At 40.0% G+C, this 27345-nt stretch overlaps 2 protein-coding genes across 3 annotated transcripts in view; one reads left to right on the forward strand and one right to left on the reverse strand.

Annotated features, from left to right (window-relative positions):
* LOC132260538 (bromodomain adjacent to zinc finger domain protein 2B) overlaps window positions 1-27345 on the reverse strand; it is a 59035-nt gene that overhangs the window by 3003 nt on the left and 28687 nt on the right. The window contains exon 16 of one of the 2 annotated variants that reach the window (XM_059758722.1): window positions 18586-18670. The exons of the other annotated variant lie outside the window; for it this stretch is intronic. The gene's annotated coding sequence lies outside the window, so the exon portion shown is untranslated. Of the gene's footprint in view, window positions 1-18585; window positions 18671-27345 lie in introns of those variants that run through there. 2 annotated transcript variants of the gene reach the window in all.
* LOC132260546 (segmentation polarity homeobox protein engrailed-like) lies at window positions 14523-27340 on the forward strand. The gene is made up of 4 exons (XM_059758741.1): window positions 14523-14604; window positions 23171-23176; window positions 25972-26081; window positions 26394-27340. The coding sequence occupies exons 1-4, from the start codon at window positions 14550-14552 to the stop codon at window positions 26640-26642; spliced, it is 420 nt and encodes a 139-aa protein (XP_059614724.1). The 5' UTR covers window positions 14523-14549; the 3' UTR covers window positions 26643-27340.

Consider the following 27345-nt stretch of genomic DNA (forward strand, 5'->3'; position numbering starts at 1 on the left):
GAGATCGGCGCGCGGAGGCAAAAAAGGGCAGACAAGCTTAGAAATTATTTTGTTGACGATTCTGTGGATGCCCGGCCGGGCGGCAGAGGACCAGGCCGGCGGTTGGGATGGCGGAGGGAGGGACACAAAGAGGCCAGGCAGAAGAGAGAAACATTACAAAATGATAGAGCCTGTGGAGCGCTTTTTTATCTGATTGATGGTACACCATTTAAAAGGAGAAGAAACATTTCTACCTTTGGCTTTATTTTATGAGCTTCGCAATATAATATTATTAAAAACTTGAACACTATATAAGCGTTCGGATGCGGAGAAGAGCCGAGAAGAAAAAAAAACCATTAGATTTTTAACATTTTCTCTCATTCTCATTCGATGGTAATATTCATGGGTTGTTAATGCTCATTTTTTAAGCTTTTTTTCCACCGGCCGTCTTCCACCTCGAATAACCATTGGGAGGCCAGAGAGAGTGTCGGCGTCTCAATATCTTCTTCTTTTGCCCGTGATTCTCAATCGGGAAGGCACTGATATTGAAAATGAGCAGTTTCAATTCAAATAATAGACTTGGTTAGAAAGACGTGAAGACCTTGTGTGGATCTATTAACATAGCATGTAAAGAATTTTAAAATAAAAGCAAAGTAATTGTATATAAGCGAAGATTTTTCAGGACAAAATTCATATTTTCTTAGTAGATCATTAGTTGGCCGTAATTTGAGAAACAATCAACAGATTTTTCCTCACAGAGACGCAAAACAAGCAATTGCGAATTATTTCTTTCACCTTAGAGTAACACTCTCACGGAAAAAAACCTCTTTTGAACCCTAATAAACTGTTAACATAAACATCTTGACTTCTATTGGAATTGTCAAATTCTTCTTGAAAGTTCCTCACATTTTCTGAGCTGAATCACGGTGTGTTTATGCTTCTCAAGCCTATCGAATTGCTTTTTCTCCTTAATGTACTCCTCTTGAGATTTCTTCTCTGTCTTAATCACATTTTTCGTTTTAACTCCCCTCGCACCGCGGCCCCTCTTCTTGATCTTTGGCGGACAAAATTATTCTATACCGCAGTTGGACACCGAAAAGCAAAAATACATAATGAAGCTGAAGAGAAGATGGCCAAAAGAGGGAACAACTAATAAAAATGAAGAAGTTCATCCTCCCTCCCGTTCAGCCACGGCGGAGCTTCAACGAATCGGAGAGTAGAAGATCACATTAAATTTATTTCCCAAACATGAAATTAAAACTCCAAATGCCGAGCTACACAAGAAGCATCACAAGAGTCCAATGGACACCGAAATGCGCTGTTGGGCGATGAGCAAAAACAACCACTCAGACTTCATTTCAAATTGATTGAGATTTTAGGATGGAATTGAATTATTTGGAAGACAAACAGGTTGAGGAATCTGGGAATCTTCATCTCATAATTTATGCAGAATCACTGTGAGAGAAAAAGGAGAAAATCAAGTGAAGAGAGTTGCCTCCTTTTTTTCAACATCTCAAGCCAATCCGAAGAGGCGAATTTATATTTTAATTAACTGACAAAGCTATTAAATTGATTTTTGATTGATAAACTCGCGGAGAAGTGATGCGAAATTGAGGTGAAGAGTCAATTGAGATATTTTAATTGAAATCACAAGAAAAGCGCTCAGTTCGAAACCCCCGCGTTGGCTCTATATGTAAATTTTTGGCGTGCGTTTACCTCATACAGAACTGCTTTACATCAATATTTGTGGGCTGAAATAGTATTGTTATAAAATTGTGGATATTTTTGTATGGATTCTTCAAACGAAATAGAGCAATTGAGAGCGAGTCTTTGCGTGTGGCGCAAAATATCTGGCGAAACGAAGAGGCCAAAGTCAAATTAGAGTCAGAAAATCGTGAATTGGAGCCCCAAAGCTTCTCCACAAAAGAATATGACAAGTAAATGGGCCGAAGGGAGACGATATAATTTCAAATTGAGCACCTTTTTGTATCCTCTCGGCCGTGTATCGATTCTGGGGGCTGCTTTGTGGCCTAATTAATTACTGTCTGTTGGCATTTCGGAACGTGCCTGAATAAGGAGTTTTAATTGAAAATTCCCTCCATTCTCTTTCACGTGGAGTGACGAGGTGCCAGATGATCACTGGAGAGAATATAATTTGTATAATTTTGAATTATCGCCACAAAAGCGGAGTCACAGCGTAATAATCCATTAAGCATGTTCCCAGATGGAGGCTTCGGATGAAGCATTTACTTGCGGTGCTCACTTTATTGTGTTAAAATCATAATGATGCTAAACAAGGGACTGGCGAAATTATGATGCTGGCCATAAATTCAAACCCAACAAGGGTTCTTTTGTCGCTAACTGCCCCCTTGTGCGCCAGAGACTTGCAAAGGGGCGCAGCGGCTGGCGGGGTGGTGGCGCCGCCCCCACGGCCGGAGGAGTCCACATTTGAGGCTTTTCGGGTGGTTGGAAAGCCCTAATTAAAATAATTACGACGTGTGTGTGTGTGTATTTAAGTGCGCCATGGCGCATCCCTTGCGAGTCGCTTTTAAATGCTTTTAGCACACTCACTTGACTACAAGAATTATTATATGTGATCCGCACCCACAAATTTGCCTCTTGTTTGATTTATATTCATATTCTTCTGCCAGAAGAGCGTCCCACCGCCCAACCACCCCCTCATCATCTACCCAATAATTATCTGATGGCATTATAATTTCACCACATTCGTGCTCTTGCGCCGCACCGGTCGTGCCGAAATATAAATTGTGAATATGCAAATATTAATTATGGTGAATCTTATCGCGCTGACTAAATAATTGGCCTGTTTTTCGGTGTTTCGCGGTTTTGAGATCATCAGCGAGAGACTGGAAAAATAATAAAACAATTAGATCCTATCGAACACTTAAAAATGAATAAGCATTTGCATACAAGACGGCAATTTTCACCATTTTTTCCACACTCCGCCTGTGCCGTATGACGAAAAGACTGATGAGATCTGGCCGAGATCTCCTATTCTAGGCGGTGAAGTTTCCAATTGACTCGACACAGAGGGACTGAAGAGTGCAAATTGCCATTAACACTTCACAGAACATGCGCACCAGGTACATGTTTTTCGCGCAAAAACCCCGTAATTCCGCGCTTAATTTAAACAATTTTGTCACCTCACTTAAGCGCGTTCATCTGGATCTTGTTTTAGTTTTTATCTCTAATCTATAGAGCATAGAATTTACGAAGAGTGCGTGAGCTCAAACAAAGATCTGTTTTTCAAGACTTAACACGCATTTCTCAGGATTATTTGCGTTCAGAAGACATGAGATAACTTTTTCAGATTACAATGTAGAAGTGTGACCAAAATTCAAGATAAAATCATTTCTTGTATAAATTTCAAAAGTGACAATCGTGAAAATCATTAAATTATTTCCTCTAAATGATGTAAAATTTTATAGTTTTGCATTTTGTGCAAAAGTTACTACGCTTTTTCCCTCTATAGCATGAGTAATCATACAACAAGTTATTGAACACATTTCGAGAAGACTCTGCCAATAGATTTCTAGCTTGTAGACCAAAGATGGTCAAAAGGAAACACGAGCATTTCTGCAACAATGATAATTTGTATTGTAGTGTCCAATGTCGAGAGTCATCCTCAAACTAATTTATTTCCAACTGGCAAACACGGCGTTGCCGTTCAAATGACTTCTCCTACAATTCCTACAAGATTTTCCACTCTCTAGAGAAGGTGAACCTGGGGATCTCGATGGCCTCTGGATGGCTGGGAAAAGGAGGGAAATTTTATGCCTGTGTAGAAATTGATTAACACTCGGCGCTCATTGTGAGAAACCGTGACGATTTTTGAGATCTTTGTCTCGCCTTCTCGCCATGGCGGATCATTTTCTCTCAGAGAGGATGTTTCTTAATTTGGCCAAATGTTCTCTTGATTATGCATGCTCGCCAGTGTAAAAGATGGCCACAGTTCAGTGTCAAGAAGCAAATGTTTTGACCTCTCTTGTGTGAAGGATTAAAAGTCCAAGTAATTAATCAAAGACCAATTAGTTGCCTTCTCTCTGACTTCCTGGAAGTGCTCTTGCTCCTCTTTCCGGCCACTTGTGCGCCTCTTTGGCACGATGGAACTTTTATCATCACGCCACGCAGATTGGATTTCGTGAAGATGAGCCAATGGGTGGCTGAACATTTTGCCCGGCTCATGGCAATATTGTCGAACAAGCGGGGAATGGGCGAAAATTGGTAAATAAATGCTGAGGGACGACGAAGAGCATCTTGTCCAAGTGGCACAACTCCGGCCCCCTACGCCATTAGGGTGCTAACAACGCAGCTTGTTATTCAATAAATATACGGACAATCTGTGGTAATCACTAGTTTTAGGGCAACACACGTGTTTTTTATGTGTGCAAAAATGCACACAAGGCATCGCTGTGCCATCATCATTGCGCCGAAGAAGTCGAGGAATAACAAGAGGAGGTGAATCTTCTCCGTGTTATTCCACTTTCGTGTCTCCCCCTTTTTTTGTGCGCCACCTTCCCAAAATCCACACAATGCAGGGAATATTATTGCTCCGCCACGAGTTTTGCGCAAATATTTCGTCCCTCCTTTTTATTTGCACTTCCATCTCCCTTACTTTTGGCCAATCTCCTCGATATCTCTTTTTGTCCGATGCTGACGACAGCGCAAGAGCCAGAATTTCTGCGAATTTCACCAAGCAGACATTCCTTATCCCATCCTGCCAATGCTTGACCATCTTGCATAAGGACAAATTTATCAGTGTTCAGCGGTTTTTCTGCGCCGGCAGCATCTTGAATTCTTATTAAAAATGCTGCAGAGAGCTTTCATGAGCTTGTTCTCGCATGGCCACATTTCATATAAAAATATTTTTATAGCTCTCATACGACAGCATGAAATTCATAAAATTGCCTTTGAAATATGATGCGATGCTCACAATTGCAGTTATACTGTTTGCTTTCAATTAATGCTTAACGATAAATGACAGCGGGATGATTCAATGCAGTGGAATTAAAATGTTTGCCATTATTCTGAAAATGAGTTTTCGTGATGTCTACTTATGCACTTCAAAATGAGAAATACAGTAAATGCATTTGACATTTAGATTTTTTTAAAGTGTTGGAATGCATATTCTCGCAATTCAACACATAATATAAGAGAATTTCAATGCGAAATCAATTAGAAGTTAGTCGGGAGCGACTTTATATGTGAATAAATTGATAATTGGATTCGTTATAAAGTATAAATGAGGCTCATAAGTTGTTTTTTATTAGCAAAATTCGTAAAATTCTATAAATCTTGACACACACTTTTCATGCATCTTCTCTAAATTTATTTCTTTATGATCAAACCGACTAACGCTTGTATCATTATTCACAGATCATAAAATGTATGTGTTACATTTTATACAAAATTTCATTTTACAGATGATGTTTTCGACTTTTTTCAGTTCAAATATATTCTTCTATAATTTGACTGGTTTAATATTTTTTATTGTTTTCCTCTCAGTATTTTAATAAAATTCATGGCGCAACGTCAATACTCTTTTAGTTCTTAGAGATGATTCTAAAGGAAAATGCATAAAATTTTCATCATTTAACGCAGTCTTCACATGAGACCTTTTGCCGTCACTTTTGAATATATTTTTCGGCAATTAAATTTAATGCTTTGCATTCTTTCGTATGCTAATTATGAGTTTAAAGGGAAATATTTCCCATGGATTACGTATTTTTTCTGAAAATCTCATACCTTGCTCTGAAGCTTTCTAAGAGACGGAATTAAGAACAAACATATTCTTTGTCCAGAATTCCCTCGATTACCATCAATCTCTCTTCATCGGAGCGTTTCGTATGGAAATTAATTTGTTCGTTTTATGGGAGAAAAGTATATGAATTTCAAATAAGATCCTCATTTATTCATCACTTTTTTTCTCCACCTTGCGGAGTCTCAATCTTCATTAGGACACTAAAAGCGCGGCACGGCGCGCAACTCGAAGGGTCACAGGGTCGCAGAGAAGCACCTCGACAGGTAGGCAATGTTGCAGAAAAGTCATAATGTCGTGTAAAATTATTAATATCTTTCTCCGTGTGACATTTTCATTGCGATAAATTGGCGTTTTACACCTTTTAGCTCCAGCCATCATGCAAACGGCCATGCGCGATCGCGGTGAGATCGTCTTTCCATACTGCCTTAATGATGCTCCTCCGAACGATGGTGGATGGAAAAAATTAATTAAACCCCTGGCAGCAATCAGCCAGAATGCGAGCTGAGAATGCCTCCATGGCTGGGCCAATAATGAGGCGCAGAGAGTGTCAATGACCAGGGGGAAATTTCAATTAAGCTCATCGCCTCAAAATTCTCCCCCCGCCACATTCAAATTAATACATTCGACCGTATATATTGAATAATCCACTTTCCGGATGTATTTACTTACGGGCAGGCTCAGCCTGGGCGAAAGGGTGTTAAACATCCCCGAAAGGGGACGGCCTGAGAGTTTAATTTTTATTGCAATGAGCATTTGATAATGTTGCCCAAGAGCATAAAATCAGTACATACATTTGCCATGTGCCGGCGAGGGTGAATTTTCCTTGGAAAATCATCCGCCAGTTGGTGGTGGTTCTCAGAAGTGGGAAAAGGGGTTAATAAGTGGGTTGGCCCGAGTGTGTTGTTTGCTCACTAAACGATCCCTTGCGGGAAAAAGGGGGTGCATTTTGAGAGAGACAGCGAGTGAAAAAGAGAGATAAAGAGTTCGTTAACGGAGGGTTGTTGATTTTGGCGCCCCGTCCTTTCATGCCATGCACTAAAGCCGGGCTCTTAGCGGATATGGAATATGATTAAATTAAAATTGGTTTACGAAAGTAGAGTGGCGATCACAAGGGGTAAACATGTGCCACTCTGAGTGAACTCGGATTGCGAAGATTGTGTGATTGCGCCAAAAGATTGCGGATTGCGCCCAAAGATTGCGGATTGCGCCTAAAGATTGTGGATTGCGCGCAAAGATTGCGATTTTACACTAAGGATTGCGGATTGCGCCAAAAGATTGCGGATTGCGCCCAAAGATTGTGGATTGCGCCCAAAGATTGCGATTTTACACTAGGGATTGTGGATTGCGTTTGGGATTGCGGGATTGCGTTTCAGCGGAATTTGGGTAATATTTCGGGTCATTCGACTTAATTTCGAGTATTAAACGGAATTTGACCAGAATTCGGGTAGTTTTTCTGAGAATTTTGTACTCACTCGTCAACCACGTGCGGCGCGTACATAGAAATATTTAAAAAAAAATTGTTTTGTTTTTCCTTGAGACGTGAAATTTCCAAAAATGCGTATATCCTACAGTTGTAGAAATATCACAAGTATTGCATGTTTACTGCCTAAATAAATTTGTATTTTGCGATGATAAATGAAAATAAAGCGAGAGACGATCCTCAAGCAGATCCAGGTAGAGATTGACTTAGATCAGAGATGACAACTTCGGAACCAAAGACATTCATGAAAACCTTCTCATCTGTAGTTAATTGGTCATCTGGAAGTTTTTTCTAAACACTTTTTGATACCTCGAGATGGAATTGCTATTTTAATTTCTGAGAGTCTGAATAGGCATATGAAGTGTTCAACTCAACGTTTTCTCAAGTAATAACCATTGGTTTAAGGAAAGAAGAAAGTTCGTTACAATAATTAGCAAAATTTCAGAGACAGAGAATCCTTTGGGAAATACCCATGTATAATCCCTATATTCATTTTGCAACACTTTCTCTCAATGGCCAAGTTTATTTGGGTTGCTTGAACTCACACTAATACTTGCAAATATGACCTGGTCAGAAAATAGCCAGTCCAATGCAATTATTATCAATCAAATTTTCAATGATAATAATTTTCTTCTCTCTGCCACACTGTATAAATGCAGATCAAAAACATGTTTAAAATTTATACCCTGCGTTCGAAAAAAATTTGCCAACGACTCAACGTGGTTCAAAATTTTGCATTTTGCTCTGTAAAAATCTGCCCTTGTTTCAAGGAATTCAGGTAGAAAATCGACTCGAAGCAATGTAAAAGTGCTAATCTGCCTATATTTATAATTCCAGTAAATACCTATCGTGAAATCTCATTTGAGCAGCAGGTATCTGAAGGAATTCACACCCAAGTTTAAACCAAAAAAATATATTTTGTTAGTGAATTCACTAAATGAGAATATTCTAAACATTTTTTTTACGAGATCACTGGTAGAATTTATACCTTTACGTCCTGTGTGATTGACCGTATAAAGTAATAATAAAATTACTTACTTGGATCAGAGAATTACTAGTAAGATATCACAAAGAACAGACCACATTTTTGCTCACCACGCCATTTAAAAATAGTAAATCAATCTGAATACGTGCGAAATTCCGAGAAAAACTACCCAAATTCCGCGAAATACTCTTAGAGATTGCGGATTGCGCTTAAGATTGCACTTAGAATTGCGGTGATTGCGCCAAAAGATTGCGATTTTACACTAAGGATTGTGGATTGCGCGCAAAGATTGCGATTTTACACTAAGGATTGCGGATTGCGCCAAAAGATTGCGGATTGCGCCCAAAGATTGCGGATTGCGCCCAAAGATTGCGATTTTACACTAGGGATTGCGGATTGCGTTTGGGATTGCGAAGATTGCGTTCTGAGTGAACCGTGATTGCGCCACATGTTTACCCCTTGGGCGATCATAAAAATCCCACGAGCCTTCAGAAATCACAGCCCTTCAACCGTACACTTTTCAAACTCCAGGAACTTTTAAATTGCCCAAATTGTTGGGTGTCTCTCAGCATGAAAAATACCCAACGAAATATTATATCCTGTCCGACATGAAATTCATGGTAAAGTTATTTTGTGAGGCGGCAATTTTCGATGGCATTCTAAATTATAATATATATCTACACTTTCCTATGCTAGGATAAAAAGTGAACTCAAATTATGTACATATAATTGTATGTATTTGAATTCCGACAAGAACATCAATTCTATGTATTGTTTGAATGTGTAAATATATTGAGTTATATCTGTCAGGATAAACCCTGCGTCAAAGGGTAAACCACAGAATCAGAGAAAAGAATCTCCATTGAATTTGTGCTGCAAAACAGCTACTGAAGTAATTACAGAAAAACGTGACGAATTGAAGAAAACCTCACAAATAGAGACTTTTTTCGGGCTTCGCTTCGTTGATCGGTTAAATGAATAAGGAATTGTTAAAGCCAAGTATGAATAGCTTTTCTTTGATCATTTCACTACCTGAATTCATTTACCACAATCTCCGCACAGCCAAAGACTGTGCCCGCAGTCAATTTCAATGGGAATCATTATGTGACATACCTGAGAGAGCATAAATTTGACACAGAAGCTCTTGGATAAAAACATAATGTTCAAATTCTCCTAAGTAGTGCATCAAATGCATCCCTCAAAACACTGGATGGCGTGCCATAAATCACACTTGCAAATCAAATATTCCAATTGTGCAGATGATAATGATTGCAAATCCGTAATTAGATTGGTGGGCAATTTATTTCCATTGTGCCACCACTATCGATTTGTCTTCCACTCGTTTGGAGCTCGCAGATTGGAGTGATTCCTTGCATGTCGGTTTCATCAGCAAACCACGCGTAAATTTCAGATGACGAAGTAATAATGTTGTTATATTTATTAAATATATAAATATAATAAGTGCGATTTGTATTATTTGCAACATTCTCTCTCTTTCTCCGCCTCTTCAACTCGGATAAACACACAACTTTGAGCTGTGAAGCAGACGAGAATGGAGCAAAATAGAAGAATTGTGCGGTGTATGAAAGTGATTATGAAGTACATCATACATTTTAATGTACAAAGCAAATCGTTTTGTGAAAAAGCTATAATCAAAAGTTCTCCCCTTTCTCATTCCCACCTCTTTTCTCGCTGACTTCAGCGTCGTGCCAAGCATTTATAGATCATTATTTGTTTGGTGTTATTCCTGTGCCGTTGGTGCGAGTATCTTTCTTCAAATTCAGCCTCTCCAGAGTTGGTTTGGCATCGCACACAGAAAAGGACAACCGCTGGAAAGATGTGAAGAAGACCAGAAGGAGAGGAGAGAGAATAAAGAAGTAATAAATTGCAAAACAAGAAAGGAATTTACTAACAATGCTTTTTCCCCTCTTCAATTGCTTCTTTTTCGCCACGCAGAAAGACACCAAATTACCCAAGCGAGCAACTTGGAGAAAAAACCCTCAACTTTGTGCTTGTGCCTCCCTTTTGCCCCAAATTGAAAAATCGAAACAATTTTTGCTCCATCGAACATTGCACGCCTTTTTCTTATTCACAATTTGAATAGGAAACTGTTTGTTCTCTTCGGGGGAAGCTTTTTGCCATCACGAAAGCTCGAGCAAACCAGTCATGCTTGATTAAAGTGTAACCATTTTGATATATTTTATTTGTAATTCGAATCTCACATGAAGAAATTTATAGCAAAATATAGATCACAGTGACAAAAAAACTCAGTTGAATTAATTAAATAAATACAAAATCAGGACACTTTAATTTTTCTTTCCTGGGCAAAATATTGTAACATTCATGATCTTAACATTGAAAACTATTAGTGATGAGTATTTCGAGACACTATAAAAATTACTGTTTGTATCTTTTCAAAAATCAAAACATGGATTTATGAAAAAGCATTCGAAGACAAGTCACGCTTGTTAGAAAATATTCCGATGTTCGCTATAAACTATATTTATGAATGTTTCTGCTTTCGATCCAGAGCACTCCTCTTTCGGGTCTAACGTTACTAAGAGATTGGCGACCCCGGTGTAAAAGCATGTAAAAGCTTCGGCCAATGAGATACAACGCTGATACGGAAATTACTTAGGCAAACACTTTTTCCAGATTTGATTGCTTAACTAAAACTTAATGATCCACTTGGAGTCCGTCCTTCTTTTTCGGGCAACTTTAAAAGAGAGTAAAACAAACAACTCTTATCTCATCTTCAGCCTGAAATGCCAGCTTCACTTAAATTTCGGCCAATTTGGATGAGCTGAGCAGAAATATTGAAATGTTGCCACTGAATATTAAAACACGATAACATGTAAGTGCGGCCTTTTGCACAAAGAATCTCCTCTCAGGAGATATGCAAATGAAATCTTTCACCCAAAATGAGATTTTTCACTCTGTTAAAACGTGCAAGATTGATGCTGTACTGAATTTCTTTTGCGGTCCGAAACGAGTGGGTCTTAATGCGTTTTTAACATTTCGTGCTGATGCACCTTTTTTCCTCATCATCATCATCTCGTAAGGGTTTTCAGTATCAATTTAATAAGCCGCCGATGCGTTGGCAGCTTGTTGGATTTCTCATGTTACCAATTTAAGTGTTCGGAATGGTGGAATAAGGTGGAATGTTGTGTGAAAAACGAGCGCGAAACCATGAAATTATTTTCTCTCTTTCATTCTTGCACATTGAAACGTCCACCGGGCAAAAATTTCACAATCAACAAAACGCTCTTTTTCGAGATGAGCGATATAAAGACATCATTTAGCAAAAAAAACATATCGATATTGAGTTATAATGCCTCACTCGGGGTTCAGGCACAATCCAAAACGACCAAATGACTATTTTAAGAAAAGCCAAGTGTTTTCAACTATGAAACACCTCATTTAACATCTCTCCCGCGCGCATTGTAATCAATTTACGAATAAGCTTTTAATTTTGTACCCCTCCTTCGCTCACTCGGTTCTCCCACACCCACTCGTGCATTAGTTGAATCTCAAATGAACAAACCAATTTAGTGAAAAATTTTTTGCCGCCTTTTCTCGGGCTTCATTTTCTTGCCATTTGGCGCTCAATGACCGGAATTACTAAAGTAAAAAAAAACCCAAGATAGAAGCGTGAACGATCTTATGGAGGGGGCATAGGTAGATCAACTCAAGAGTTAATAAACTATGCTGCTAATGTTACATCGAAGTCTTCTATATGCGAGATGATCGTGAGAATGCCTTGAAATCTTATTTTGCTATTGCCTGTTATAAATTCTGTTATACATTAGATAAAATACAGTCAACCTCAATGCTCATTATCAGTATTGTTGTCAGTCTGATTGTGAATCTAGTGCGAAAATTTACATATTTTGGTCACTTCTTGCCGGATATTTTCTACTTTTCTCTTTTAGGATCGAACGAAAAGTTCGAGGCCAAAATCCCGTCGCTGCAGCTCTTCAAAGCCCGCACCACACAAACTTCACGCCTTAATAATACCCGAAAACATCTAAATTTCCAAATTAGCGCTCTAATCCCATTCAATCCTGACAGCGTCCGGAGAAAAAGAAAGACCAGAAATTCCATAAAAGTAAACCCCTGAACGAATATATCCATCCTTCAAAAGTCATCAAAGAAGACATATGAAAAATTTCACGAAACACATTCTCTGACCCAACTAATTTTCTAATCATTGTGGCTTGTCATGGTGTATTTAATTGGGAATACGGAGTTCCCCGTACACGCCAAATTGAGCCGCTCTGAATAATGGAAGGCGTATTAGGCTGGATGAATAAAAAATCAAAGATATAGCGAGTCCGAGAGCGTAACGAGCAGAAGTGGACAAATATACCCATGGTGGACATTGATTTTTAATTAAAAGAATAATTTTTAATTATACGTCCGGCTCGTTGTGTGCAATAAACTGATAATTTAGGGGCTCCGATGTGTACAAAGTGTCCGTTCGTGTGCTATCGAAGGTGCAGTGTTTGAACATGGGCTCATTTTGTAGGCAGCTGGTGTGTGTGTGTGTTGGTCCCTAAACCTCTCCTTGTCCATGAAATCCCCAGGGTGCATTTCGGCTCTCCGGTGGCCGCCGATGCACGGGATTGGCTCCGCCAGTTCAGGTAGAAAAATACCACAGTCCAATCTAATTAGATGGTGGAAAAATCTATATTTCGAGGCTGGCCATTTCGGCACCAATCGGGGCACTTCCCGCCCAAGTGCGGTTGAGCAACTTCCCGCCTCTATCTCGACATTGCTTCACACGGAGCTGTGTGCCAGTCAAACGGATGGTACCGACTGGAGTCGACCGCTCGCTGCCTCTCTCGCTTCGTGTCTGGCATTTTCATCAGCACAACTGTCGTGGTGCTTTTTTGATACTTGATGCCCCCGGAAAACAACTCAATCTTCCTCGTGGTGTTGCTGTGACAAGACTTCTTTCCGTGCAGCGCTCGTCTGAGTCTTGGACCCACTTGAGAGTCCCTCCGCGATAGGACAGACAGTTCCGGGATCTGGTCATGAGCCACATGAGAGGCCACCCACGCGATGGCAATTCTTTAGATTTTTCCGCCGAGTATTCGCGCTACTGAATTGTGTCGGGACTGCGACGAGAAGCCGGCCATTGGACATAACTTACCTGCAGAATCATGCAAAGTGAAGTGTTAATTGATAACTTGTACGCCTTGAGTAATTGCCGGATTTAGACAAAATCACATCAACGCCTGTTCCGTTGCCGTCGCTAGCATCTGCAACCGGACAACTGACACTGCAGAGGCAGGCCATCATCCCGAGGATTATGCTGAATGTGCAGTTGAAGATTGCCCTGGGAGATGCAATATTGTGCAAAAGGAGATAGAATGTCACCGCGAAATACGTATGAACCGCTGACGGATCATCTCAAGACACCTCGCGTGTTTCCGGACAAATGTCCAGACGAGCGCACTAACGCGGGCAAAGTGAGTCTGTTTCGTGGTATGAGCATGGACGTGAAGAAGTTGGACGATATGGAGAGTGACAGGTCCAGTTGTAGTGGCGACAGTGAGCTGTCCGTGGGCAAGGAGATGGCCTCCGAGGAGGAGAACCTACCGACCCGGACGGCGTTCACGACATACCGACCCACCCCGCCCAAGGAGTCCTCGAGTGACACCTTCAAGAGCCACCTGGAGGCGCCCACGGACAGGATGCCGAAGAGCTTCGAGGGCATCCTGGAGAAGAACTTCCATCCCTCCTCGACGGAGCTCAATAACAGTCACTCAATCAAGCGACTATTCCGCATTTGTGATAACACTAGCAATAGCAATAGCTTAGCCCAGAAGGAGCCCATGGCTATGGATGAGGACGGCGGGTCGCCTGGGGAGAAGGGGTTCGGAAAGTGGAAGCCGCCGCCGCCTGCTGACGATGACGCCGCCAGCACAAAGTCCCAGTCGCCGGGCTTCCGTCACACGGCGCCCAGTGTTAAATCAATATCGCCGGGCAACACGTTGTCGCGGGACAACTCGCTGTCGCCCCCGCTCAAGTCCTACGGCACAATCAACAATCTCGACAACGAGACCACCCTCAAGTTCAGCATTGACAACATCCTCAAGGCGGACTTTGGCTGTCGCATCAGCGAGACGCTGGCCAGCGCCAGGTCCGCTGTGTCCCGCAAACTGGGCCAGGGCATCGCCTTCCCCGGCGCCAAGGAGTCCACTGCCATAGACTTGACTGCCACGGCGGAGAGGAAGTTCTCCGGTGGCGGCACCACCACCTCCCAGGCTGCCGCCAAGCTCTCCTCCAGCACCGGCTCCTCGAGCTCCGATGGACCCATGGTGTGGCCCGCCTGGGTGTACTGCACCAGATACAGTGATAGACCCAGTTCAGGTGAGTCCCCAATGCCGCACAGCCGGCCGTCTGCTGACCTCATACGCTATGAATCATCATCGCAATCCTCCTTTCCACTCATCTTCGGTCCATTCTCCCAGACTGAGACAGAGAGAACCACTAAAGCATCCTAATGCCCTGTCCTTGCTGGTAATCGCCTTTGTGGACACACTCCCGAAATTAATAACCCGCCCGTCACAAATCAAAGTTCCAGCCACTGGGTGTCTCTCCGGAGGAGCCCCTCGACTGTAAATCTATGATGTGTGTAAACATCAATGAAAGGCATTATATACCCTGCTGGAAGAGTCAAGGGGTTCACCAATCTTGGGTCATGTGGCCAAAGGAAAACTATTTGGGGTTCAATAGACTTAAAGCGTTTATCCGCATCAACACTGAATAAGCGATATTAATCTATAAAATTTTTATTTCAATCAGTCAGTCATATTGACAGATCTGACTAAAGCCGTCACTAGGAATAAGCTTGAGTACATGCTAAACCTCGCCGCAAGTCGGAAGTTTACTGCTTTTGTTATCATTCTAGTTCACGCGTCTATATCAGCTTCCTCTCATGCTCAACTCTCAACTCTGCACTTGCATTCTTTCCAAACTATCTCGCCTGTATTTAAGTTGGTAAACCTCTCGGCTCTGTGTGGAAGAAAAGCATCAACAAAAAAGACAACCCAGGCTGTTCATGCGAAGATTCTCAATCCACTCTCGGTCACTTCATTCACGTTCTCAGAGCCACACACGGCGCTATCACTCCCGAAACTTTCGATTTTTCTCCAAAAATTTTGAGAATCCCTCCGGAGAATGGGTGAAAAAACCTGACAAGTCCGAGTCAATAAAAGAGATGTTGGGCTCTTTGGAGCGCACAATCTCAGTGGATTCTTCAACTGGTTGAGCTCCTTCTGTTCCTTTTCATACGCCATGTGTGTCTACGGGTGGAAAAAAATGTTTATACAGAAGAATATGCTGGGATGGAAAAAAACGAGAAGAAAAACAAATAAAGAGCTTAGCGCCAGGTACATTCAATATATCAGTCATATGGACGAATATCACACAGTTTGGGGTCAAATACCTTCCCAATATGAGTCTTGTTACCTTTATATGAAACATCTTCATTAACATATACGAATATGGGAATTATTACATTGGACACCTGAGAAGCCGGTAAATTTCTGCATGCGCGCAAAAACATGGAAATCTCAGGACTAGGGAAAACTATTAAATTGCAATTTGGGAAATTGCCCGCCCATTACAGTCACCTCAAGAAGGCGAAATTGCGAATTTTCTGCGAGGGGCCAAATTGCTTCTCACACTTTCAATTAAAGTGAAATTAGGGGCTAAGATATCAATTGGGCGAAGGAAAGTTATTAAGAATAATAACAATGTATATTCGCGATATGAGTGGCGAGAGAGAAACAGCGAGAGCGAGAGAGAGAAGTGGAGAAGAGTGGCTTAAAAAAGACATCCTTAACTGTAAAATCCGCCAAGAAATCGACACAGAGGAACGCACACACAGTCTCTGTCCAAAGAAGTACGCTGGAGAAACGAAAAATCGCGGAGAGAAACATAAAATACGAAAACATTAATTTACATGTTACGTATTTATGTTTTACGCTGCAGTTTTATGGGACTCCACTGTATTTCTCTCTCTCGTGTACTCTTCTATCGTGTTGGGTGGTCTAAATATTAGATGATGTGTGGTCTTTATTAATAACTCGCCTAAACTGCATATAAAAGAAATACATGACACCAATTGGTATTCAAATAATTCTTTTTTTCTCCTCTTTCTCTTCTCCAATTTATCTCTTAATTTTTTCCTCTCCCTCGCGCGCATATTCACTGGAATCTCCTTTTTATATTCATACTATCCAAATTGAGATAAATATCATTTCGCGCATTAAATTAATTTCCATCAAAATACCATGGGGATATTACATTTCAATTAAAATAGAAAATTATATCATCGTGTGATGTCTTGTGACGTGATTTTCGTGAGATTGTCCGGAGGTGAGTCTGGAGAGAGAAAAAAAGAGATCACACTTCTTTGCCTCTTTCGTGAAGATGGTGGAGAAGGAGGACGAGAGAGAAACTAGTAGGTTGAATTTACAATTATTTATTGTGATGTTTAACTTTGGGAATCTTTACTGTTTTATGGCGCCTTCGTGTCTGAAATTTATTTGATATTGAAGTGGTATTAACTCCACTATTGCCACACTCCAAACTCCACTGGTGGATTAACTTTGAGAGGCACGATGTGACTCTTCTGAATCTTTCTGGATCCCATTTTTAGTATTAGTGGTTTTCTATTTGGATATACAATATAAAATTTTGCAATTTGGATAGAAAGATCATAATCAATTCCTGTGACATTCAAAATACAACAATATTTCCTTGGGTTCCTAAGCTTTTTTCGCTAAAACCCAGCAAATTTACCTTTGTTTTCTGAATTCGTGCAAATTAATCAAAATAATTCCTCACGAGTCTCGCGAATTAGGCAAAAACTGGTATTGATTTAAGCCTCTATCAGCATTTCTTGCCAAACTTCTGGCAAAAAGGTGGCCTAAAGTGTCTGTTGGTCCCTGCTTTTGGGCTTCTTTTTCTTGACGTGTGTGGCTCATTCGCAAAAGTGCCAAACATGTGAGTGATGCTCTCTTCCCAACTGGCATAAAAACACACGAAGATGATCTTAAATCGCCAGTGACGGATTTAAATCGCACAAGAAAGTCCTCCTTTTCTTGCATGCGCTCGCATATAAATTAACAGTGGCGCCCCAAATTGTTTTATAGAGCCTTTTGATATTGGTGCTTTTTTATGGAGGGAATCATTTAGCTTCTTTCCAGTCTACCATTTGTCTTTCTTGCCGCACACCGTTCAACTCTGGTAAACCTACAACAGCATCCCACAGAATTGTTCTCTCTCGCGCGGTCGCCGAGAGATGAGCTGAGCTATAAAAGACATTATAATTAATTTAAATCTCATAGTATTATATGTGTGAGATGAAAAAACAACAGTTAATTATTAAATTTGAGCATTTGAACGGCGGGAAAAGTGGGAAGGGAATTCCAAGGCGAAATTCCTTTTGAGAGTCTTTTCCGCGAAAAAGTGTACATCCGTTATGGACTATCAGTGAGGCAATGAGATGGAGAAAGACACTTTATTAATGTCTTTTCAATTTCTCCGGCGTTCCGAGATAAATTTTCACGATTATTTAAATGGTACGAATTAGCTGAGAAACGCCGGCAGATCATCGTGTGTGGTCTGAAAGGGAATGACATTATTCTTCCTCTTCTTTTTCTTGCCATGGATTTAATTTAATTAAATTGCACCCCAAATTTCTGTCTTCTCGTTCTCACTTCGCATCTGGCATCATGAAAAATCGGCCAAAAACTTAGAATAAACTAAAGCGAAATGTGCTCGGCTCATTTTCTCACCATCGCCACTGACAATGCATTTTGTGTGACTTCCCCAGAAAATGCTCAATCCAATTAAAGTGAGAAACAATTTCCATTTCGCTAAGTGAAATGCGGAGAAGCGCGTGGAGAAAAACTCTGAGAGTTTTCAGCATAATGCTTACGTGACAATTGAAAATGTCGATTAACAGTTTGGAAGTTCAGCTTCACCGAGAAGAAAACTAATTCCGCTTTCGCTTGCTCGGCTTTTATATATGTATTATTTATAGAAAAAGGCCCATTTTTCATTCGACATCGACCTCACACAAACACCGTGAAAGCTTCTTCAATCTCTCTCGCACTCGTTCTGGAGCGAAGAATGATGTGGAGGCCCCCCAAAAACTTCTTAACGATTTATTCGATTCACCATTCGCGATGTGTTACAAAAGTCACTTGGCAGAATTCTCTCCCTTCTTCTCTTTGCCAAGTCACATTGCGGGTGTCTTCGTCGCTGCGCTGCTCCTCAAATCGCTCGTGGAATTTCCTCAAATGGGGGAAATCTTGCCACTGCGGAATTTCCATATACCAAACCATTTTTCACGCGGATTTTAGGGAGCGCCTCGAGGCGACACCATTCACTCCTGCACCCAGATTCCGTTGCTTATCGATGGCTAAAATGCAAAATACAATCAAAAGTAATATTTAGGACCAGACGGGGCACATTCGCACATGATTACATTTATCTACATTTTTAATCAAAGATTCAACGTCTTCAAACTAAAAGTTTGCTCAGTTTGTGCGACTATCTGTTAAATCGCAAGTCTGAAAGAATTTTCCTTTCAATTAATTTTCTCAATCATGAATGATGATTATGTTTTGACTCATATTTTTTATGCTAAGATCTAATCGTACTGATTCATATAGTAAGCAGAATAACCCCGACTTTCCCTACAAACTCTTCAGCACTGATTTCTTATACTTAATTGCTGTACGTGTAAAGAAATTTTCATTTTAACATCATCGAATCAATTCTGACGTGAATTGATTGCAATTCAGCTGATACGGCAAATCGCGAGCTCATTTAAATGTTCGCCATATATAAAGAGCTTTTATCACCTCATTAAGAGCCCATGTTTCATGTCTTTTTCCAATTGTCGCTGGAGAAAAGTTGTTTCATAAAAGATGCACAATATTCTTTGCGACGATGTGCACATTTAAATTCTTGGTCATTTGGTGAAGTTATCTTGATCATGTGTCGATGATAAGGCGAGAGGGGGGAATTTAGATTATGTAAAGTCATTGGCGTGACATTGGCTCATTTAATTATTTATTAATACAATAACCATATCGCTTGAATATTGGCCACTTAAGTCTTTTATTTGTTATTACCGTTTAATTTTCACATATCACCTCTTTGTCAATTTGTCGGACAAAGTGACGGGATCACCCAATAATTGTGCAGCGGCGTTGGGAGTCGAAAGAGGCGTTTAGCGGGGATTTTTCATGTGAACCGCGCGCCATCGGTGAATATTTGAAGTGTAACGGACTCTCGGTGTTGCACGCTAAAGTGAGATAAATTTAATTGCACAATTATCTCGATTCTATACATTTTTCATACATTTAATATGTATGTGGAATATGTGTGGCTCTGCGGAAAGGTGAAAGAGAAAGAGGATTTAATTAACCAGTGAGCGAAAATGCGGGATTGCATTCTGAAGCAGCACCCTCGTAATCGAATATTTATCGGTGATCTTGCCGATGGATACGATCTCCTGAGCCATCTGGATGTAGTCGCCGAGGAGCCTCTTGCCACATATTGTAGCCCGAAATTTTGTAACACAATCGAGGAGAGTGTACATAAGACTGACTTAGGAGGTGAATTAGAGAAAATATGCTAAATATTCTTGTATTTAACAAGCAATCTCCCTCTTTGGATGTGTTAACTGCTTATTATGTTGGCATAGTGAACCACACGATCATCGTATTTGCTCTCTTGATTACTTATGGTAATTGTATGTGAAACCTCTTCACTTGATTTCAAGTGATTCATGACACTCTCAACATGGGTTTCTTCTAGGCAAGCTTCGGAGTTTGCCTCCAATTGAGGGAAATCTTTCTCGTTCCTTCACACATTCCGCGCCTCTTCTCGCTCTCCCCATTCCGCCGCCAATAAATTTCTTTCCTCCCAGTGTGTAAATTCTGAGGAAAATTTTTTATTGTGTCACTTCATTGTTTTACGAGCACACAAGACTTCTTAATGATCACTGAGGAATTCTCGTTCTTCATGCGAATGAAAACGATATGAGGGAAACTTTAGTGAAATTTTACGGGAATTCTTCTTGCCTTAATGAATGAAATCTAGCATGGAATTTCAAATTTAATGCACTCTGTATTTTCCTCAAATTGATCCAATTATTCCCAAGGGATTTGCCAATGGACATAAATTTTCCACGCTAAAGGCGGTGAAGTCTTGATAAGGCTGAAAGTGTATCGATTAGGTTACAGCATTTTGTGTGTCTTCCTTCGTGGTCTAAATTGAATTCCACACGCCAAGCGCTGGAGTGGGAGGGAAATCGATGGGTGCTAATGTTGGAGGAAACACTTAAGATAGTGTGTACTTTGGAAGGAGTGATAATTGTGTGAATTTCACGATTTTCTCTATCAAATCTCTGCATTCAACCCATTTATCGCCTTTTCAGCCATGGGCGTGTAAATTCAATAAATCCTTCTCAAAATCTCCACCATCGGTTTTTCCACTGCAAACATTGTGAGAAATCATGCGTAAACACGGGATTTTTCTGCCTCATACCACACACGAATTGTGTTTTGAATACAAATTCTCTTGTACCGTGAATGATAATATTGTTGTGCAGTTTGCAGCCCTTTTTTCCACCCTCTTTTCAACCCTCTCGTTTTCTGGTACTAGCTCAATTTTAATCTCACACAATACATCTGACATGAAAGCGCTTTTCCACCCTCTCAGAATCCCTCCTTCGGGGTGTGTCGAGTGGGAGAGTAAATAAATGGTGAGAGGGTGTTCAGCCGTTGATATCCCGCCAAATTAATTTCATTGCACATCATCGGAGAATTTATCTACTTCACGCATGTTTGTCTATTATATAATCCATTTGGCTTATTTGCCATCCCTTAGGGACATTCCCTCAGAAACCCACCACTTTCATGAAATTTTCATGAGCCGCCTCTCGGTGGGGGGATTCGCCGGAAAATTGCTGCGGATCATTGAATTTAATTCACACAAGATGATTCTTGTCTCAATTCACAACTACTTGGAAATTAGCTTTGGAAGACGAGGGTCGCAAAGCGGAATTCAGGGATGAAGTCTGAAGACGGTGTCAACTAGGGGAGAACGGGGCTGCTGTGTACTATATATCTGAGTGCGTACTATATTAGAAGAAAATATAACTATCTAGACTGCACAGATAATAGTTTTCTTAATGTCATTTGGCCACTCAGATTTTCCAATATTTATTTTCTCACAGAATCATAGAAGAGAGCTACGTGTTAAACTAACTCTAGACATGCTTAATTTGAATCTAATTATCTATTAAAATCATCAAAGCAAAAGTTTCAGTTCATTATAAATGTTTTTCTTCTCCTAATCTGCTGTTTTTCTCCCTTTTCGGTTAAACATCTTCTAAATACTATGCTTTTATTTATCCATGCAGATGTTGTCGCTTTCAATTGATGTTGAGGTAAAAAGTGTCCGCGACAGACTTGAATATGCAATCCCTGCCCTTATTAGAATGATGATTGAGCCTAATTTTCATGTTAAAGACAGACTTGGGTGGGGACACGAGGCGGACTAAACATGTGTTTGAGATGCAAGCGACGATACATTTTTCAGTCACCAGGGAGAAAAGAAGAAAATTACACATTTACCGACAATTAGTGGTTTAGAGACAAATTTGTAATTATTTCTAGGAAAATGGAGGAAAAAGACTTGGCAAGAAACTTGGCATCTGAACAGAAGAACGTGGCAACATATTTGAAATAGAGCGTGTCTATCTCATTTTCGCCCATTGCAAGATGTTCTTGTCCCAACGAAAATACCCTCGAGACAAGATAAATTGCCCCACCAGGACATTTAGACAGTTTCTAATTATTCGAGAGTGATTTGATTTTCGACAATATAATTAATTAATTTATTGCAACATAAATTACACTTCAATCAATTCCCTTCTCATGTGCGCCAGACATTCATTTTCATCCCACTCACACATGAAATTGTTTGATGTCATTCTGACTAAATTTGGGGAAAATGTTGATGCAACACTGCGAGTGGTTCCGTTGAAAAGGCATTTTGATTCATAACTACGCGAGGGGAGAGACACAATTTCACCCAATGAACATCCAAAAAAGAGTCATTTATTATTGAAGAGAGAGAGCGAGGACAAAAACATGACAAAAAAGACACAATGAAATATCTAATAAACGTAATTCAACTGCGGTTTCCATTCTCTCTCGCCAACATTCTAACGAGATTGTCGTCATGTGGCGCACTAGAGTCTCATGGAAGGCCTATGGAAACCCCTTTGAGTGCAACCGAAGCATTTGGGGCCCAGCAACGGCCCGAAAATGATTGCTCTCAATTGGATAACGAGGAGGGGAGGAAAGAGGGTGAAATAGAAATGGAATTAATTGGATTTCCGTAGAGAAAATTTGACAGACTGTGGATGGAAAATTATGAACTTTCTGAAGCCCTTTTAGTCAAAATTTCACCGGATTTCTTTCTGCTATGAGATGTAATTTTGCAATTGGACAGAAAAAGCTGAAAATTGCCCAGACAATAATAGCAATTAATAATAAAATACCGCTCATTGAGGCCACAAAATATGCCCGCGGGCCCACATTGATGACCACTGCTAATAGAGTTTGCATTATTGTGTCTACACACATCAAATCAATCCACCATTCGTTTTCCCATTCACATGTCCATTGTGCAAAGCTTTATTATCATTTCACTTTGCTCAATGGTGGTAATTTCAGTATTAATTTAAATTGATTTCTCTCTGTCTCACTCCAGCAACGCTAACCGACAACCAGATAATTAATTAAGATATAAAATTATTTATGTGCCCAAGATGAATAAATCTCCAGTGATTTTAATGGAAAATTCTTTAATTTTTACCTCTTTCTCCATCTATTTGCAGGACGAAGTAAGTAATGATGCAGCCATATGATGACCCAAACCGCCCTCACCCGGCTTAGAGTAAGAACCACCCATTTTGTTGTTTAAGGCAATCAATTCAGGCTCAACGGCATTGATGGAAGTGCCATCAACGTGAAGAGTGGACTTAATTGACTTTCACGTAGACTTTTATGGGTGCTTTTACGATGTCAAGAAGTGGAGTGAAAAAGCTCACGCGTCTCACCGACGGGAAATTACCTCAGAAGAGCTTTCATCGGGAACATGAAATGCGTTTTATTTCTGAACTGAATTATCAAATTTGGAGGAAATCAATTAGGAATGACAGGCACTTGATTAATAAATCTCTTTGATTATTTTTAAATTGCCCCAACAACTGTTTATCAGTGCAATCTTCCGAGGAAATGCCAACAAAATCCATGGGAAATGCAAAGCATAACCCTGTATTTTTCAGTCTCCGTTGCCGATCGTGTTGATTCTTGTCGCATTAATTGATGAAATAATTAAAATGCTTGATAAAAGTTTGTGATGTCGTGAAAAGAGACATTTTACTAATTCTCAGTGTTGTTCTATGGATTTCAAATCGATCCACTTTGCATAATAATTGGATAAATGTTTGACAACATCTCCATAAATTGTTCCTGTTTGTTGAGTCAAATAATTCAATTAAAATTTCAAAACATGGGTGAAATCATCATGAAGATTCTCTTCATCGTTTTGTATCACGAGTCGATCTGCCCGGAGAGGCACAAAAAAGAGGCAGTCTGAAAGACGAGAGCGCAGAATTGAGTAAAACTATTTGTGATCGTCTCGATGAATGAGACGATCCATCCGTTGAGACAGTATTTGATTACCTATTGTTTTACCAACAATATTAATGCGATACATTAAATTTCTCTTTGCCGGCTAAATTGTCCCCAAGAGGAAAAGACAGAAATGCATTTTAACCAGGGCGTCTTGAATAGAAAAATGCACTGTAAATGGAGTGTCTCTTGGTATTTGAGATCTTATCGCGAGGTGATTTTTTACGTAAAACTCTCAAGAGAACACCAAGCGAAGCCCTTGTTTCAGGGGGTCAATTCAGGAGTGCCATCGAGGGAGACTTAATGACAGTATTGTGTCAGTATTTCGATCGATATTCTCATTGTCGATGCTTTTCCGTGATAAAATATAATCTTAGATGCGAGTCTCTCGAAATCGAGATTGATTTCATTTAATTTATCACTATAAAGAAGCAAATGATGTGCGTTTTAATTCTTCAATGAAACATTAAACACATGAACAGTCAAAATTTTACCAAGAAATAATCTTCATGAAATCAGCTGAAAATCATTATTTTCACATCTCGTTTTGAGAAATGTCCAAAGGCGATGATTCTTCAAGCGAAACCTAATTTAGCATCAAACTCGCAAAAATGGTCGTTTGGAAAGGAATGTTTCCTGCTCAGGATGTTGAAATGGCATCTCTTCGTGTAATCGTAATTTTTTTTGCTGGCTCACAAAAACATCGTGTGTGGATGAATTGAGTGAATTTTGCCCACCGGTGAAGTCAGAAGAAAAACATGGGCAATTTCCTTGTATTCGGAAGCTCGCAGAAGAGATAAACAGAAAGGTATAGAAATGTGACAGGAACATCTGCTCATTCTCACGCAGGATAAATAGGAAATCTCCTTGAAAATGGAGAGAAATTGAATTTGGTCGTATTTGTTATTGCATAAAAGGCTCTTGTTGCAATTCATCTTCCATGGAAATGTTGTGGCACATGATATTGTTAATTTTGCTATTAGTTCGGGCCCCGCCTCGGCTCTATCGCCGCCCAAAGTGCGCCACCAGCCTTCAATGGTACAACATTTCAATATGTCGAACGAGCAACCCCCTGGGGTTGGTCTGTGATTCAATCCCGCATTGAAAAGACAACCACACCAGACTTCCCACAAAGGGGGCGAGCGGGAAATTTCTGTATAGCAACACACACACATAATTTGTATTTGGCCATGTGAATAGACCGAAAAATCCACTTAATGGTGAGGATTTTCACGCACAAAAAATAGGGAACATCTTGTAAGCATAAATAGCTTTTCTTTCTTATCCAGTCCATCCCACTCGCAATTGAATGTGGGAAATCGTGATGAGAAAGAGTGATTGTTGAACAAATTGAATTACAGTAGAGCCTCGGCTTTTCATCGGATCGTCAAGTGTGAGAGATCCGATCAAATCATGCCCGTGAATTTGATTGATTGGCCCAAGTGTGAGAAGAGACACGAGATCTTGGCCTCATTATTTCTCAATTGTCTCCACAACTTAACACCCAACAAGAAAAGGCACACTTGGAGATAGACCAGCAGCAAATCGCTTCAATTGTGGCGGATAATGTGACCATTTGGAATCACTCCAAATAATCCGTGATTTTCCCACAAAACAGACCTTTGCTGTCGATCGATATGCATCAGTGAATTGATGAAGTGCATATTTTTTTTTTCACTATATTGTCCTCGCAGAAATTATGACTGAGCTCATGAGAATTGCATCACAAAGTGATTTGTTGGCATTCCGCTATCGCTTGCAACCGATACATCGATATATATATATATATAGTTTTTCAAGTGAGCTTTCAACAAGCCATTGAAGGAATTTATGCAGTGTGAAATATCATAGTAGCGAATAATTCATAGAAAATCTGGTGCGAGAAAAAGAGGCCAAAAATTCCACTTATTCCAACGAACTTTTGATGCAATCTTGATAGAGTTATTAACATTTTTGATGGTTGATTCTGTGAAGCAAAGCTAACCATCTTTTCCTTCTGTAGGTCCTCGAACGCGTCGACAAAAGAAGCCCCCGAACGAAAAGGGAGCCCCAGTGCCAGAGGAGAAGCGACCTCGGACTGCATTTAGTGGCTCCCAATTGGCTAGACTGAAGGTTTGTATCGAATGTCTAGATTTTTTAAAGATCCAGAGAAAAGAGCTTTCAAGATATCAATATCTTACGAAAATCTCATAAGAATTTGCATCAGATTCCATAGCGTCTTTCTGGGAACAAATCTAGCAGAATATCCTGTAGAATTCTGCCGTGATTTCCCAATGTCAGAAAACTGTGAAGAAACTAAAACTCTCGCAAAAATAATTCATGTTATGTGCTCGAGTGCTAGTAAAGCTCATTTGCTTCGTCTTGCAAATTCGGCCAGTGGTTCCCAATCTTTCTGCTTACTAACAAGAGAAATTGCCTTTGCAGCATGAATTCAGCGAAAATCGCTACCTCACGGAGAAGCGGCGGCAGCAACTCAGCGCAGAGTTGGGCCTGAACGAGGCGCAGATCAAGATTTGGTTTCAGAACAAGAGGGCCAAGATCAAGAAGGCGTCCGGCCAGAAGAACCCCCTGGCGCTGCAACTCATGGCTCAGGGGCTCTATAATCACTCCACAGTGGCGCTCACGCGTGAGGAGGAAGAGCTGCAGGAGTTGCACGCACAAGCAAAAGTCTGAGGCACTCACGACTGGAACGCGAGTGTCGACGAAGTAACGGATGATAGCAATTGATAAGAGTAAATAAATTTACCATTTTACCATAAAGAAAAGCTGTAGAGTGAAAATCTTAAATTAAAAGAATGATACATTGAACAGTGCCATTGCTAAACTATATCGGTTTAAAAGAGAAAAAGAAAAACAAAAACATTCAGATAAAGGGCGATGATTAAGTGTAGAGAATGTGAGATTTTAGATTATAATAAGCAGAGAATGATAGCAATCTTGTGAATAAGTGTTGAATATTCCTTTCTGTAAATACATTTTATATTAAAGAAGAGAAGAAAGCATATTAGAGATTGTACTTAATGATCCCTTAAGCAGTAGAAATTATTCTATTTTCCTCCGAGATGCTGCATGTTGATATATTTAAAGATAAAATGAAGATTGAATAGCAGTTTTTCTCTGGCGTAAATTCAAAAAAATACATGAACTTCATTTGTCAGAAATGATCATTTCAACTTCTTCTCAGCCAACCAGATGCGTATTTAGATAAAGATCATTGTATAAAAAAAAATTGTCAAAATTCAGAGTAATCTCTTAATATAGTGGATTGTAAAAAAAAGAGTTAAGAAATTGAATTATGTGAAAAGATTTTCCGATAGAGAGAAGAGCCAGGAGAAAGAGAGAAAATATACATTTAATTTTATTAATGAATTCCAAG

The sequence above is a fragment of the Phlebotomus argentipes genome, unplaced genomic scaffold (assembly GCF_947086385.1).
Source record: "Phlebotomus argentipes unplaced genomic scaffold, Phlebotomus argentipes genome assembly scaffold_18, whole genome shotgun sequence".
NCBI classification, from domain to species: Eukaryota; Metazoa; Arthropoda; class Insecta; order Diptera; family Psychodidae; genus Phlebotomus; species Phlebotomus argentipes.

Coding starts and splice junctions, on each gene's coding strand:
- LOC132260546 (XM_059758741.1), top strand. CDS start 14,550: ATGGTGTGGCCCGCCTGGGTGTACTGCACCAGATACAGTGATAGACCC. Junction 26,082..26,393: donor CCCAATTGGCTAGACTGAAG/GTTTGTATCGAA, acceptor TTGCCTTTGCAG/CATGAATTCAGCGAAAATCG.